Source organism: Rutilus rutilus, assembly GCF_951802725.1.
Source record: "Rutilus rutilus genome assembly, chromosome: 12".
Classification (NCBI taxonomy): Eukaryota; Metazoa; Chordata; class Actinopteri; order Cypriniformes; family Leuciscidae; genus Rutilus; species Rutilus rutilus.
The window spans coordinates 13,557,935-13,573,151 of record NC_140217.1 but is presented as its reverse complement, the minus strand read 5'-3'; the positions used below and the strand labels follow the sequence as shown (position 1 = coordinate 13,573,151).

General features: G+C 38.8%; 1 protein-coding gene across 3 annotated transcripts in view; it reads right to left on the bottom strand.

The window, feature by feature from the left end:
- The window catches only part of lhfpl4a (LHFPL tetraspan subfamily member 4a), a 79,944-nt gene that overhangs the window by 20,879 nt on the left and 43,848 nt on the right, over positions 1 to 15,217 (bottom strand). For 2 of the 3 annotated variants that reach the window (XM_084427007.1, XM_084427008.1), the window contains exon 2: positions 4,080 to 4,316. In XM_084427007.1, the coding sequence (XP_084283133.1) occupies positions 4,080 to 4,316 (237 nt within the window). Of the gene's footprint in view, positions 1 to 4,072; positions 4,317 to 15,217 lie in introns of all 3 variants that reach the window. The other variant, XM_084427006.1, reaches the window with a different exon arrangement.

Here is a 15,217-nt window from a genome sequence, read left to right as displayed (position 1 = left end):
TTCTTTGTTATTTTCTCAAAGAAAAGCTTAACTCCAAGTCCTCAAGAGTCGCAGCCAAAGCCGATTCGAAAGACCGCTGTTCGCCAGCAGCAGTAGCCATTCTTTGTTTTCAAGTAGCAGGAAACCATCGCAACTGTCGTCATTATGTTAAGCCCGCATGTCGACTCTATACACGCTGTGATTGGCCTAATTAGAGTTTCGTTTTTCCAGCTCGAAAGCCAACGGAGAGTTGCTAGACTACCCTGGCTGCAAAATAAAATTTGCTGCCGCTAGGGTGCATCTAGATTTCTAGGCTAGAAGTCTTATAGAATCACAAAGTGAAACTGCATGAGCCAATGATTATGCACGAACCAATGTGTAACGGTCACCAGCTGGAGTGCCCTTGAGAGCCACCAGAGGGCACTCCACACCGGACTATCATATTCACTCACAGACTACATTTCCCATCCTGCATCTACCTGGACTGATTACTTCATACACCTGCACTGCACTGATTACACACACCTGCACCTCATTCACACACATAAAAGCCACTTCCACACTCCACTTCTCTGCGAAGTATTGCATTGCCCCGGCGTACAATTTCTGAGCGTTTTCCCTGTGTTTGCTGAACTGTTACTGACCTTGGATTGTTTATACCGACTTCTGATTCTTCTGCTGCCTGTCTTGACCCGGATTGTTCATTGGACTGTGATTCCTGCCGCCTGCCTCGACCCTTGGCTGTTTTCTGTTTCTGCTCTGAGATTATCTCCATTGTTCTGTCTGCCCCTGATTTACCCTGCCTGTTGATTATTCTAATAAAGCTGCAATTGGATCTTACTGCGTCCTCCACATCATTACACAATGGCTACACAGCAGAGCTGCATGAACCTACGGCGCTAAAGCCAGCCAAAATGGGCGGGGCTACCCATCAAGCAGGCATTCCACCGTAAGGACTCAGATTAATTCTCCTTCAGCGACGAAGATCTTCTCCTCGCTGGACTCCATGACAAGACAGAAAAAGCCTTCTCGCCGTCGAACAAGCCTCGCAGTGGATCAGGCTGACTCAGCAGTGCCCTGCAAGCAAGCTGACGGTCTACCAGCAAGCTACTGAGCGGCGCTCTGCGAGCAAGCTGATTGACAGTACTCTGCACGCAAGCTGATTCAGCGTCTCCCCCTGCGGCTATCTGGCGATTACTATAAAAGCGTAATTCTGTGCATTTCCGCTGACGGTGACTTAGAATGACGCTACTCCCCTGCTACTATCAGATGAGTCTAACAGAGCTTATTTCTCTTAAAGAGCATCTTTTCGCCCTTCGTTTGTTTCAAAATGCCGCAGCGTCGCTTGCTGGGGCTGCCCCCTCGCCAGGCTGCGTTTATCAAAGACACGCTCTCACTACGAGCGCGTGAGTCTCGCCTCGCTGCATTCACAGACCGCTTTCTCTAAAGCGTGAGATGCATGAGATGGAGAAACAATGAAGTCGCAGGGCTGAGGGAACAGGACTAAGTGAGCTCACGCCGGCCCATATCCCGCTTGTCAAAAAGGATGGCAGCCGCAGGCCCATCCCTCGATCTCGGCCGTTCAAGATGTTAACATTTGAAACAAATCCTCTCGTAAGTGTGTCCAGGGGATTTTCTTTTTCTTTCAGTGGATCTGATAGATGCCTACTTTAATATCCAGATAGCCCCCCCATCACAGACCGTTCTTGAGATTCGTGTTCGAGGGTGTGGCTTACCATCCTTCCATTCGGACTGTCTCGCGCACTGGCTCTCCCCTCTGAGACAGAACGAAGTGCGCAACTTGCTCGACAACTGGCTCGTATTGACCCAGTCGGAGGCCGAGCTAGACACTCACATATCCTTGCTCCTCAGCCATTTGAAATGCCTGGGACTCAGGATCAACATTGCCAAGAGCTCTTCCAGCCAGCGAATCTTGAATCTGGGAGCAGTTCTGGTTTCGGTCCAAATGCGGGCCACGCTCACACCAGTGCGTGCTTTGACGATTGGTCAGGGTCTCACCCCCCCCAGAACATTTTAAAGAATGCTGGGCCTTATAGCATCTGCATCATCAGTACTTGGTGTTTTGGATGCCTTCGTATCAGGGTGGACCACGGCTGCATCATGGCCCTGGACCCTTGGAAGGATCCTTGTCGGTTCCAATCTGGCGTGAACCGGGGGTCAGTCTCCAGAAGGAAGGTGGTCTCGACAGATGCCTCCAATAATGGTTGGGGAGCTCTGTGCGAGGGCAGGCCGACTTCTGGCTCCTGGTCGAGCACGGAAAAATGTCTGAACAACAATTGCCTGGAAATGCAGGCAGTCTTTCTGGCCCTCAGAACCTTCCTGACAGACCTGAAAGGATACCACATCTTAGTCCGCTCAGACAAAATAGCATTGGTGTCCTACATAAACCACCATGTTGTCACCTTTGGCTTTTGGCTTGCTTAGTTGAGGACACTTAATATTCAACAATATTATTGATCTGCCTGCATTGACACCATTATATGAGAACTGAACTGAGCTGGACAATGTTTTATCACTTAATGAATAATGAATACGATTTTATGAAGGGTTTATGTTTAGGGGTCAAGTACAGTAGAGTAGATTAAAGGCAGAGAAAACACATGGAAGGTGGGGGAGGTTTGGCAAACTTTTTTTGTTGATTTTCAGTACATATGGCCCAGAAATCACAGATGTTGTGCACACACACTCTCTTCTTATTTTTGTCGTCGTTGCATGTACCCTTTCCAAATTAGTTAGCAGAAAGCAAGGGTGATAGAGGACATGCGTGTGCCATGACAGCTGTGGATAGCTAAGTTGCTGGGGAGAGAAAAGGAGATCCTCCCATCTTCCTGGAATCTTATATGTGACCATGACAACTTCCCTAGTTGATTTGGAATATGTTAAAGGTGGGATCAGTAGTTTTTGAAATATGCTGTTTGGATGTTAGTCAGTCCGACACCAACAACAAACGTGTCAGCCAATCAGCATAAGGGGGCGTATGACGGTGGAGGAGAGAGAACGAGCAAAAGGGAGATTTGAACTGAAGAAAGACTGCAGAAATAGAAATAAGACACAATACAAAAGAGAAAAGCTCAGAAGAAATTACTGGAAAATAAAGGGTTATGTCTGGGGAAGAGCTTTAGGACTCGTGTTAATATTAGAAACGCTGTCCAGCGCTGGAGAGAGCTAAGTGGGAAGGCCTGGAAAAAAAACAGACGAGGATGTTGCTTTGATTCGGGTCCACACGTGAGTAACACTGGGTTTGAGTGTCATTGTGTGTCTGGAGCTGCTGTGCTGTTGGCAACTAACAACCAACTCTTGTTTGTAATTACTATTTTGTAGTACGTAAATCAAAAATGTTGTGCTTCCTTGTCATTCGTTCATCATCTGTGCTTTATTTTTCGTGAAGCATTATTCTGTTGCACTTCTGTATAAACAGACATCCACTCTTGGATTGCGTGAGTCCAGTTAGTGAAAGCTTGCCCAGTGACAAGCTGTTGTACCTCTAAGTAGAACTTTTGCACTTTTTTGTGCACATTTTGCACATGCATCACTTCTGTGCTGATGATAACACTCTCTTCGTCAATTAATGTTTGAATTTTGCGGTTGCTCCATAAGTCTCATCCATTATTGCTCACTCACATGTGGATCTAGGGCTACCAATCTTCCATGCTTACATATCCCCATTTGGAAGGAGTACAGCTTAAATATGTGACATGAACAAGCAGATGGTTTTACATTTGAGAGTTGCATCTGAAATTCTTCTTAAACCAGAACCTGAATTGATTTAAGATTGGATTGCAATGCACTTGGGTCTGTTCATGGTTGAATAGTTATGATGGCCAAGTGTAAATATCCCCAGGCACTCAAGCTTACTTACGCATCATATCAGTTACCAAAGAGGAGCAAAACAACAACAACAACAACAACAACAACAACAACAAGATGACAAAAACAACATATCACAAAAATCCACAGCAACACTGCAACTGTTTTGTCATATCAAACAATAACCACTTTATTGATTGGCTATGAATGATGTTATCTGCTTACTTTATAAGGTTGCATGCATAAACAGTGATCTGTAGGGCACCCCTCACCTTTATTTTCAGCCTTGATTTCTTCGTGCATAAAGTCGTTCTGGCGGTTTCCGAGGACAAAAGCAAGAAAGGACAGGATGAGAGCATCTAGGATGCCGATGATGGCCAGTATGTAAGCCCAGCGAACTGAACAGTTTCCCAGTGTGTACTTTCCTGTTTCCTCTCCGCACATATCCCGGATGACCTCTGCATCCCAGCCATCTGGGAAAATCAAACAGCCCAGCACCAGGCACACAGCTGCCAAGAGAGAAAAGTTGAGAGACTGAGACAAAGGATGATTTAACAAAAAAGAATATTCATTAAAAAAAGATGTGTGATTTATAAGTACACTAATCACACATCAATTAGGGCAAATTAATAGTTTTGTCATAGAATTCAAAAACAGCTTGAAAAAAAATTGGTCACCATTTATTTACAGCTGTAACATTACTGTAATATTGCACTAGTACATTTCATTCTTAATTCCTAATTCTTAATATTACAATATATTACACATTCTTAATTTGTAATTATTTTATGCAACTGCTTGTAGTTCATTTAATTAATAATAAATAATGAGGGTGTGGGGGTGGTAGGGAAACCGTCAAGTGCTTTTGCACTAGGGCCCATATAATAATACTACAACACTGTTATTAAAGTTGCTTTAATGCACCTCAATACACTAGTTTTCAAAGTCCCAGGTTGTTCCTAAAATATGGGGTTGTACAGCTGTAGAGCAGGTGTCCAGCAAATTATTATTTTGATGACTGAGCACTCCGATAACTATTTTGGTCTAACATTTTAATTACTTGTTTGAGACAATGCACTTATTATTTACATACATGTTTTTACATTGTACTTATTATATTATTTTAGTTAACTGCATATAATTACATCTGTAATTAATTTATGTGATTACATCTATAGTTACACGGTTGACCCTTCCCTTCCAACCAACCCTTAAACCTATACCCATACCACCAAACCTGTCCCTAATCTTACCCATATCCATCTCAATAGCAGCACAAGTGTTTTACAATTCAACATGAATACATTAAGTACACTGGATTTCTTTTTTTAATGTAAGTACATAATAGTTAAAGACACCTAATATAAATTGTGACAACTATATAAACTATATAAAAGGACATATAAATTGCCTTTTAACACATCTGAGAGATTTACAATATCAATAATGTTGGCTAACTGGCTGAATGCCAATCTATTGTGAAGACTATAGTGTGCGTTTCAAGTCCCCTCAGTTTTATTTATAAATAAACAAATAGAACCTCCACCTTGCTGCTGCCTTAAATTTTAAACTGTTCACCTCAGCCTTCATAATCAATAGTTTCCGTTTCCAACTAATTCTTCAATAACTCCAGCATTTACATAATTTGCTAAAAGCATTTAAGTTAGTTCCATGACAAATAACTCTTTATCTATTCCACTACAACCCTCAGTCAACTTCATTACTCTAATCACTATGAGCCTCTTTCTTTTACACTTTCTCCTATCCATTATCCCATCCCACTCATAAGACCTCCAGGACTGTGCTAAAAATAAGTAGGCAGAAGAAAGACCAAAATCAGTAATCTTGTGTCTAATGTCTAATTGTAATATGGATAAATCTTTATAAATACTTATTTTCCTTGCCCACACAAACCTCATAAGCCTTTTAGATAACCTGGGCACATCTGCATTCAGGGTAGGGAGAGATCTACTGTGACTGTGATTCCAATTCCAGCCCTGTCAAATGTCCACCCCATAGTGACACAGCTCTGCTGACTCATTTAATGTCAGGCAGGAGTGGCATATCCTCTAGTTTACAGCTTTGGTATTATGGGGGTTGGCACTTTACAGACACAACTAGCATGACAGTGCGAATCATCAACCAACTGACATGTCTTCTGCCCCAACTAATTAGTGACCTAGAGAGGAGAATAGTCCGGTCCCAGTCTGAGATTCTGATTGTAGTGTCTTTGGCCCAATGTTGTTCATCATATCCTCATGATTTGTTGGTGTTTTGGTAGTATGTTGAGTGATATGATAGTATAGATATGTCTGGGAGAAGTTGTGCACGCAGTCCACTTTTGAGGGATTGGTTGTAGGCCTACCTTTTAACACCCCATTCGCCTGGAGGTGTTAGAATACAGTGCTAATGTCAGCGCCAGTTTGCCTGATGTTGAATCGGCGTCGGGCCGTCGGGGAGAGTGGGAACTCTGATCGGATGTTCAGTTTAGTGAATGAGTCAATGCACGAGAATTAAAGCGAAAGTGATGAAAGACAGCAAGTAAGTTAAGACGGCACAGACCTCTACTGATCTAATGTTATGTTATCCTACCCGAACATTCCAAAACGCAAATATATTCATAATAACATGCGCCGCTTAAAATGAATAAAGTTATCAACATAACTGATATTCAAAATGGTAAGCAAGCGCTGCTTAGAATATAGACTATTGATACCTGCTGAAACAGATAGTTAATTCCTTGCACACAGGTGTTTTACAATTTACAAAATTACAAAAAGGCAATTTTACAAAATTATAGCACATGCAATCGGCTGTAGTCTGTTTGGTGAGTTCAAGCACAGCTTTTTGGTCCAGACGCAACCAATACGAGTCGACAACACCGTTAGTTTTCGCCGCTGCTAGTTCTTTGAAGTTGGCTTGGTGTGTCCCAGGCTTAAGGCCTGAGCAGGATTGGAGCATGACAACAGGTCCACAAATACTTTGACCTTGATAGTTGCAAACTACAACTGAAATTATTGATGCAGTCTGTCCGAGTCCTAGAGGCGTAGAGATTATGGCCAATGCCTGTGGTTCACACCAATGAGGTGCGGACTAGGTGGTCCATCTTGTAGTGGAAGCAAGGCTATACAGGAAAATATGGCAGCATTCCCAAAGCCTCTCTTTCTGCAAATGACTACATTTGCTCTGATGGATGAGTGTGTTGTGACGAGTGCTTCTCCATGCCATTATGCACTTCAAAATGGATCTGTGGTGGCAGAAAAATATGGTAAGAACCTAATTTAAAACTCCACCATGCCTAAGAAAGACGAAAGCTGTGATACAAAAGAGGGTAAATTTAGAACAGCCTCTATGTTGGTGTTATGAGGCAGTTCAGAAATGACAAGAGAGGAGGAACCAAATGCAGAGACTATTTTATTAAAACAAAACAACAAAAGTAAATCCAGGCAACAAACAGGAGAAATCAAAACATGAGATAAACAACTACCCTTACGAAAAATACGTTTATTCAAGTGTTCTACTAGTATACTTCTTTTAAACTAAAAATAAGAAAGTATACTTTCAGTCTACATTTTATATACTTCTCAAAAATATACTTTATGTACTTCTCAGAAATATACTTAAAATTACACTTAAGTGTACTTGACTTATACTGAGAGAAAAGTCCAAGTATATTTGGTCTGTAGTTGTACTCAATCTTTTGATCGAGATATACTTAAAAGTATAATTAAGTATTCAAAGTATACTAGGCTTGTAGTTGTGTTAACTCTTTTGATCGAGTAGCCTATTAAATATACTTTTTTTACATAGTTTTTCATACAGTCTTATGAAACTTACATTGTTTGAAAATATTGATTAGAATATTGATATAAAACAGATATGTTTCTAATTCTGCGTATCTGAATTTTTGTGTAGGCTAGTCCACTGGTAGTGTATGGGAATTTACTCTAATTCTACTTTTCCCCACCATTGACTGAATTTTCCAGCTATCCATGTTTTCACTGTTATACGGAAGGGGGCGCTATGACCCATCTTCTAGTACAGAATCTCCGGATCAAAACACATGAGAAGAAGCTGAAACAAGTGATAGAAGATTGCTCACTCAAATGTATAATAACGTGATCATCAAACATTAAACAGCGTGTAAATCAAAACTGCTTAATATTACCAAATGAAATGACGTGTAACCCATGAAGAGAAAACGACTGTGAAGCTTTGGGGGTGTTGGACTCGATCTACTCCATCTGTGTTTTGATCATCGTTCTGAATCTGATCAAGGCGTAGTCTTTGACAAAAATGTGATTTTCTTTTGTTTAAAATGTTGCCTTTCTTTATGAAACTTACCGACATTCAAGTGTTGATAAAAAAGGATGCATGAAGCTTATAAAATATTTTTCAAATTAAAGTACAGTTAAAGGTATTTTTCAAGTATAAAAAAATAATATCTACATTTGAACATAGTAGTATACTGCAAGTGCAAAAATAATATATAAATAGTAAATTATAAGTATAATATTATGTTCACTTAAAGAGAACTTGCTTACTTACAAGTATACTTGCAGTATAAACTACTAAACTAGTAGTTTACTGAGAGTACACATCAGTGTGTAGCCTACTTTCATAAACTAAAACATTTACTACTTGTATTAAAATAGTAAACTAAGTAGTTTACTACTCTTACACTTATAGTACACATAAATGTATACTTTTATATACTAAAAGTGGGCCAATTTAGTCCCAAGCAGTATTGAAATAGTACACTTACAAGTTTACAAGTACACATTGATATTAGTATACTTACTACATAAAGTATACTTAAAAATATACTTGAACATTACTTAAGTATACTTAAAAAAATGAACTTGAAGTGTACTTCTTTTTCGTAAGGGTAAACAGAGTGCACATAACATGCACATGACAACATAAGACTGGGGTATTATGCTACTAAAAACGCATCTCTTTCACCAACATTTGACTCAATAATACTAACACTTACTATTCTATATCTATTATATAAAAAAAATCTGTGTGCTGCACTGGTCTAGCTGAGATTGGTCACGACATTTGCATATTGTTGCCCTGTTGATTTGACTGCTTCTATTGCTCTCTTCATTTGAAAGTCGCTTTGGATAAAAGCATCTGCTAAATGATTAAATGTAAATGTAATGTAATGTATTTAAACATAAGGGGTGATTGGCAAACAAGACACACCTGGGAACAATCAGGAACTGATCAACAAGAAAAACTACAAAAAGACTTAAAAAATGGTGCCAAACAGGAAATAACATAAAAGTCCACACAAGACCAGGGTAACACAAGACAGGAATCATGACAGTTGGACTGTTGAGGAGTACTTCCAAAGGTTGCCACCCTGAAGCCTACAAACTCAGTGGTAGTAACCACAAACACATACAGTGTTAGTGTTCAAACTCATATTGTTATGACCCTTTTAAATGTTTATTAGATATTCAAAGGTTTAAAATTTGCTGAATGCCGACAGTATATGAAAAAAGCATTATTGCATTGCATTTGCCCTTTAATTTTTAGTCAGAAACTGTTAAACAAAGACAGTAAACTAATGAAGACAGAAAGATGAATGGTAAAGACCTTGACACACCAAGCCATAGGCACTGAGCATCTGTCAACCTAGTTTTTGTCGCGTGTTGCAAAACATTGGTACTAGTCAGAGTCAGAACCCTGTTGGCAGCTTTGCAGGCTATTGAGCATGTTGCATGATGTGAGAGAGATCACTATAGCTTATACCGAAGCACAAGAAGAAAACCGGAAGTGACGAATGCAGGCAAACACACACACACACACACACACACACACACACACACACACACACACACACACACACACACACACACACACACACACACACACACACACACACACACACACACACACACACACACACACACACACACACACACACAAAAGGCTCTTCTTACTTATTTTTCTCAAGCTATATTCCGAATACTTATGTGGTAAGCAGGATTGGTGTAGTTGGCCGAAGACTGCAGACTTTACAGCGTGTTAAAGCGCAACTTTTTGGCCCAGACGCAAGTGCCACACATCAGTCATCTTTCATTATGATGACTTTCACTTTGATGAGTTTAGTGTCTGGGCTTTAAGAGAAATCTGTCATTTGTGTACAAGCTTTGTCTGGATATCATCAGAGGAGATTTTGGACAAAATGAGACATTACAACAGGACAAGAAGACAAGAAGTCTTAATGCATTCATGCTGCCATTTTGCCATGCAGAGATGGTATGCATCAATTATAGAACACACAGAAGAAAGTGAAGCATCTAGTATCAGTGCTGCTGAGGAAACTAATCATCAGTGATAAGGGGAAAACACTGTTGATCCAGAATGAAAGGGGTGGCAAAGCAGGCATTTTATATGCATTGTAATACTCACTGCATAAATCTTGTACTGCTTCACAATCAAAGCTATTAAATATTCCTAAAGACAGAGTGACACACATTGGGCATGCAGGTATTTGGCATGCTGTAATTGAATAGATTACCAGCAGTGTGTTATGTGCTTCAGGAAATTAATTAATGAGAACTGTGGTGAAAGATCAGTAGATTCAAAGGGCTTGCTTGCTCAAATTGACTTACAGTATGCTGCCTTCACACGCTTTCAATATTATCATATATGAGTTTCCTAGGCGGAAATTGGACATGAAAGCCCTCTCAAGTCATATTTACTACTGAGAAACTCTTTTGATACAGAGTTTTTGACTTGGGCGTGCCATAATCTTTAAACATGGCAGAGGGGAGAATGATTGCTGCTGTGACTGGTATTCTTTATTCGTTTTTTTCCACAATTTCTACATCACCTTGTCATTAAAGCATTGCATATTCACATATGTGAATAACCATTTGAAGCATGTTTTATGCTGTATACACAGTGAAAATAGCATGTTTTTGACAAATTTCTGAATTGTCAGCAAGTTGACTATATAGAGCGCGGTGAATGTTTATATGGTTGTCAACGAATGGGATGCTACATTTTATTAAAAATTAAATATATAATAAATATATAATAATATATAATAAAATTAAAAATATAAAAATTAAAAATCTTCAATAGATTTTGGCTTTAATAAGATGTCCTGCATGATCCCTATTTTTTCCAACAACAAAGCACCTGAATGTGACAAACTTGTAATCACGACTTGAGGGAAGTAGACATTTTTTGATAGCATGTGAAGGCATTATTAATTTAGTGGGCTTCTGGCCGGGAACAAACTACATTTTATCAGGAACATAAACAAAATCAAGTTTAATCGTTTTGAACAGAAACTCTTATTTGAAATTACCATTATAATAACGTTAGTTTATCGTTCTGCTTAATAGGATATTTAAATTTGGCAGTCAACCAATCATGAATTTAAATAGTACGGCCTATGCAAATATGATGTTGATGCCTCCAACATGAGCGAAATGCCCGCGGTCAGTTGTCAAGTCATCAAAGGTAAGTCGCAAAGGCAATGCGTTGGCATTAGCTTTTGGATCTCAGGAGTTTTTCCGAGGATATGTGAACAACTGTTAAAGGACATCATAAATATGACATCATATTGGCCAGAAAATCCAAATGGCTTGATTATTGAGAATGTTTAGGCTTTTTGAGGATAAAAAATAAAGGAGTGAATGGACTGGTTGTGTCCACACACTGCAAAGACACATTTATATGCAAACAACATATAAAAGTGAATTTTGCATCCAATGACCCCTTTAAAGCATTACATTTAAGTGAAAATAAATGGCAGGTAATATCCATCGCAGTTAGTGTTTTGAAACCAGCGAAAATGGCAGGTTAGTGTAGAACTGCTACTATTCAGGATATATAAAAAAACCCTGATTAAAATCTTATCACATTTTCAAAATGTGAGAGACCATAAACATGACGATAAAAAAATCATAGATTTAACAGTTTTGTTCCAATATGACCAAGACAGCACACCACACACTAACAGATTCCATTCACTAACAATGTCAACCAGTCCAGACTGTGAACATGAGAAATCTTGCAAAATCTCTTTTGTGGTCAAACATGACTTTTGAGTAAACAAACATGGTGGATGACAGGCAAGAAGAAATGTGTTAATTGTGTTTGGATGGCTTTTTACAGAAAACTTTTTGAAAAAAAGAAAAGAAAAAAGGTTTGGATGAAGTCATTATTATTCTTCCATCTTCCATCAGCACGCTTTCTGATTGGGTATTGTTTCGTTCCACGTGACAATCTACAGAATGCATGCGCATTTGTCCTTGTGGTCCCCTCACACAACAGGATTTCTGATCATAAATATTCAACATGTTGGATATTAACGATTTGAGATCTGTGCAGCCCCAATGTTCTTCCAAACAAATTCAATCTCTCTTAACACACCTCACACCACAGAACAATCTGATAAAATAATCTTTAGAACCATCAAGATAATCAGGACTTTACCTAGAATTGTCGGTAGGGGAGAATTGGGCCCAAAATCTGCCAGATTATCTTGTAGAGTATGAGCTATTTATAAAGAACTTTTAGCAAAGATTCCCTGCATCTCAATGTCCATACTATCCATCCTAAACAGTATGCGATATTAAAATAAATGTGTCCCAAAGCATAGTATGTTGAAAAGACTATGCCAGAAATCCCCAGATGGTCTACTATTTCCGGTGGATGTTTCTGTGTGTTTCTGTGCTCACTATAACAGCTAATATAGCCCACAACCCATTGCGCTTTGGAGGAGGATCCAGTTCAGAAATACAAACACATGTAAAAAGTGTTCAGAAAACTACAAAACATGGCGGATGTGCGCGACCGATGGTTAAATAGAGAGATTTAGATAAAGGGGTTTGAGTGACTAATAATCAACATTTAAGCTGATAAAAAATATTGATGTAATGCTATTCGTGTTATATTTCATTGCAACAGCATTGCAACTTTTTTTTAAAAAGATCCGTTTGGCAATTAACTTTTAAATGTATCGTTATGCAAGACTATGAGGAGAGTCTCCACATGAAAGACCCGTGACTGGCAGATCAAAGTCCTACTGCATTTCTCTCCGATACAGTAGGAAATTAAATTAAATGTGGAGGATTTTATCTTTGACAACATGATTGACAGGTCAGTTTATGTGACAGGATGCGTGGGCGTCTAACTAAGTGACAGAGAGCAATTGTTAAAGATGGTATTTTATGAGATGATAGTATGTACCAAAGTTTGTCTATTCTTCTGCTACACACTCAAAAGTATGTACTTTTTCTACACAAAAAGAGTACATACTTTTAGGCCATAGTATAAGTAGGCGAATTGAGACGTAGCATAAGACTGACTCATATGTGATAACTGAGGTGGCACAACTAAACACTACAATGATGTCAACCCCAAAATGGTCGCCATCAACCTCTGAATCAGCCAACAGTGAGCCTGGAAGGGTAGTTACGGCAACATTGCTTTGCATTGTAGGCCTATATAGAGTATGCCAGCACCATACACAGTATATATATATATAGCCTATATATACTGTATATATATATATATATATATATATATTTTTTTTTTATTCCTCATATTTTCATGTTTTAAGCATTTTCATGTTAATTGTAGCCTCATTAAATACAAATATTGTACATCACTTTTGGCCACTACTATATGTTTGGTGTGGTTAGTGCAACATTAGTGCAATATGAGACCCTGTTTATTGTGGACTGAAGTCATCACCAGTGCACTGCTGCATTTTTCCAATTGCCAAACAATGTCATTATTACTGCAGTAAGAGTAATAATAGGTAAGAGAGGAAAAGTTAAATGTCTTACTAGGTCAGTTACAATAAGAATACCTTGACAATCAAGCTTGTATCATTTTATTAACTCTCTGTCATCATATAACTCCAATATATTATATTTTCATTGGAAAGTGTGTGCTCTCCTCCTCCCTGCTGACAAATTCCCCTGATCTAAATCTAACTTAGCATCTATGTGATGTACTGGACACACAAATTCGATCCATGGAGACCCCACCTCGCAACTTGCAGGACTTGGATCTGTTGCCAATGTCTCGGTGCCAGATTCCACAGGACACATTTAGAGGCCTTGTGGAGTCCATGCCTCAAAGCATCAGAGCTGTTTTGGTAGCACGAGTGGGACCTACACGATATTAGGAAGGTGGTTTTAATGTTTTGGCTGATCTGTAGACTCTTGTGTACTCTTTTGCGTTCAAGTTTTTCCTTATGTTTCCTTAGCTTTCCTTTTCTTTTTCTTTTTCTGTGTGTATGGGCGCAGGATGGTCACAATCGTACACCACTACTAAGGTGCACAGACACAAAACTGTTCGACACTAGGTGTGTGTATAATAAGGTAATTTGCAATCTGGATCATAACTTTGAAACCCTAAGGCCCGGTTTCACATACATGACTTAGATTAAGCCAGTATTAGGCCTTAGTTCAATTAGGGCATTTAAGTAGCTTTTATAAACATTACATTAAACATTACTGGTGTGCATTTTGAGACAATGGCAATGACAAATTTTAAGATATGTCAGTGCAAGTTGCTTTCAGTTAAAACAGCACAAACATGCATTTTAATCGAGGACAAGCTTAAGCCTTGTCTGTGAAACCGGGTGTAAGAGTTAGAAACAAAATAATGTTTCCATGAATCCTTGTGTCAAGCCAGCCTCTTCTGCTTGAGTCAAATGTATATTTAGAATTTTCCCAAAAAACCTACTTTGTCGAATTCCTCCTTGGCCATTGGTCCGATCTTCACCAAAACAGGTACATAGCAGCTAGGGATGGTGCTGCCAAAAAGTTATCAAAATAATTTTGATTCATTGAAGCATTGGAAAGTTCTAAGTTAATTAATTAATTGGTCAGGCAATGGCTATTTTTACAATTTGACCTATAGCTGCTGAACGCAATATCCAAGCTTAATGAAACTTGAAACACAAAGGCATGTTATTTTGAGGATGCAGAACAAGTTTCATAAAATTCCACCAATTCCTACATTTAAATATTCATTATAACTCTGCAACCATATGATATGCATCTTCTTTGGTGGACATCCTGACATAGCCTCTAATATGACTCAGATACCAATCAAATTTCAGCGGCTAATATCAAATCAAATCTACATGGCTTAACCATTACAAAAATGCATATATTTGCACCTCGTAAAAAAAAATTGTTTGAAAAACAGCCACAGGTTGGCGCTATAATAATCAACTTTATGTTTTGGCTAATAACTCCGCAACCGTGTGAGACAGAATCAAAATTCATATTTCTTCTAAATCCTTGCTTTAAGCCCAAACAATACTAAATACATTTTTTATGATTATCTAAAAAATGTATTCATCATTCTAATTTGCTAAAAAAAACTACTTTTTTAAACTCCTCATTTGCAGGGTTGG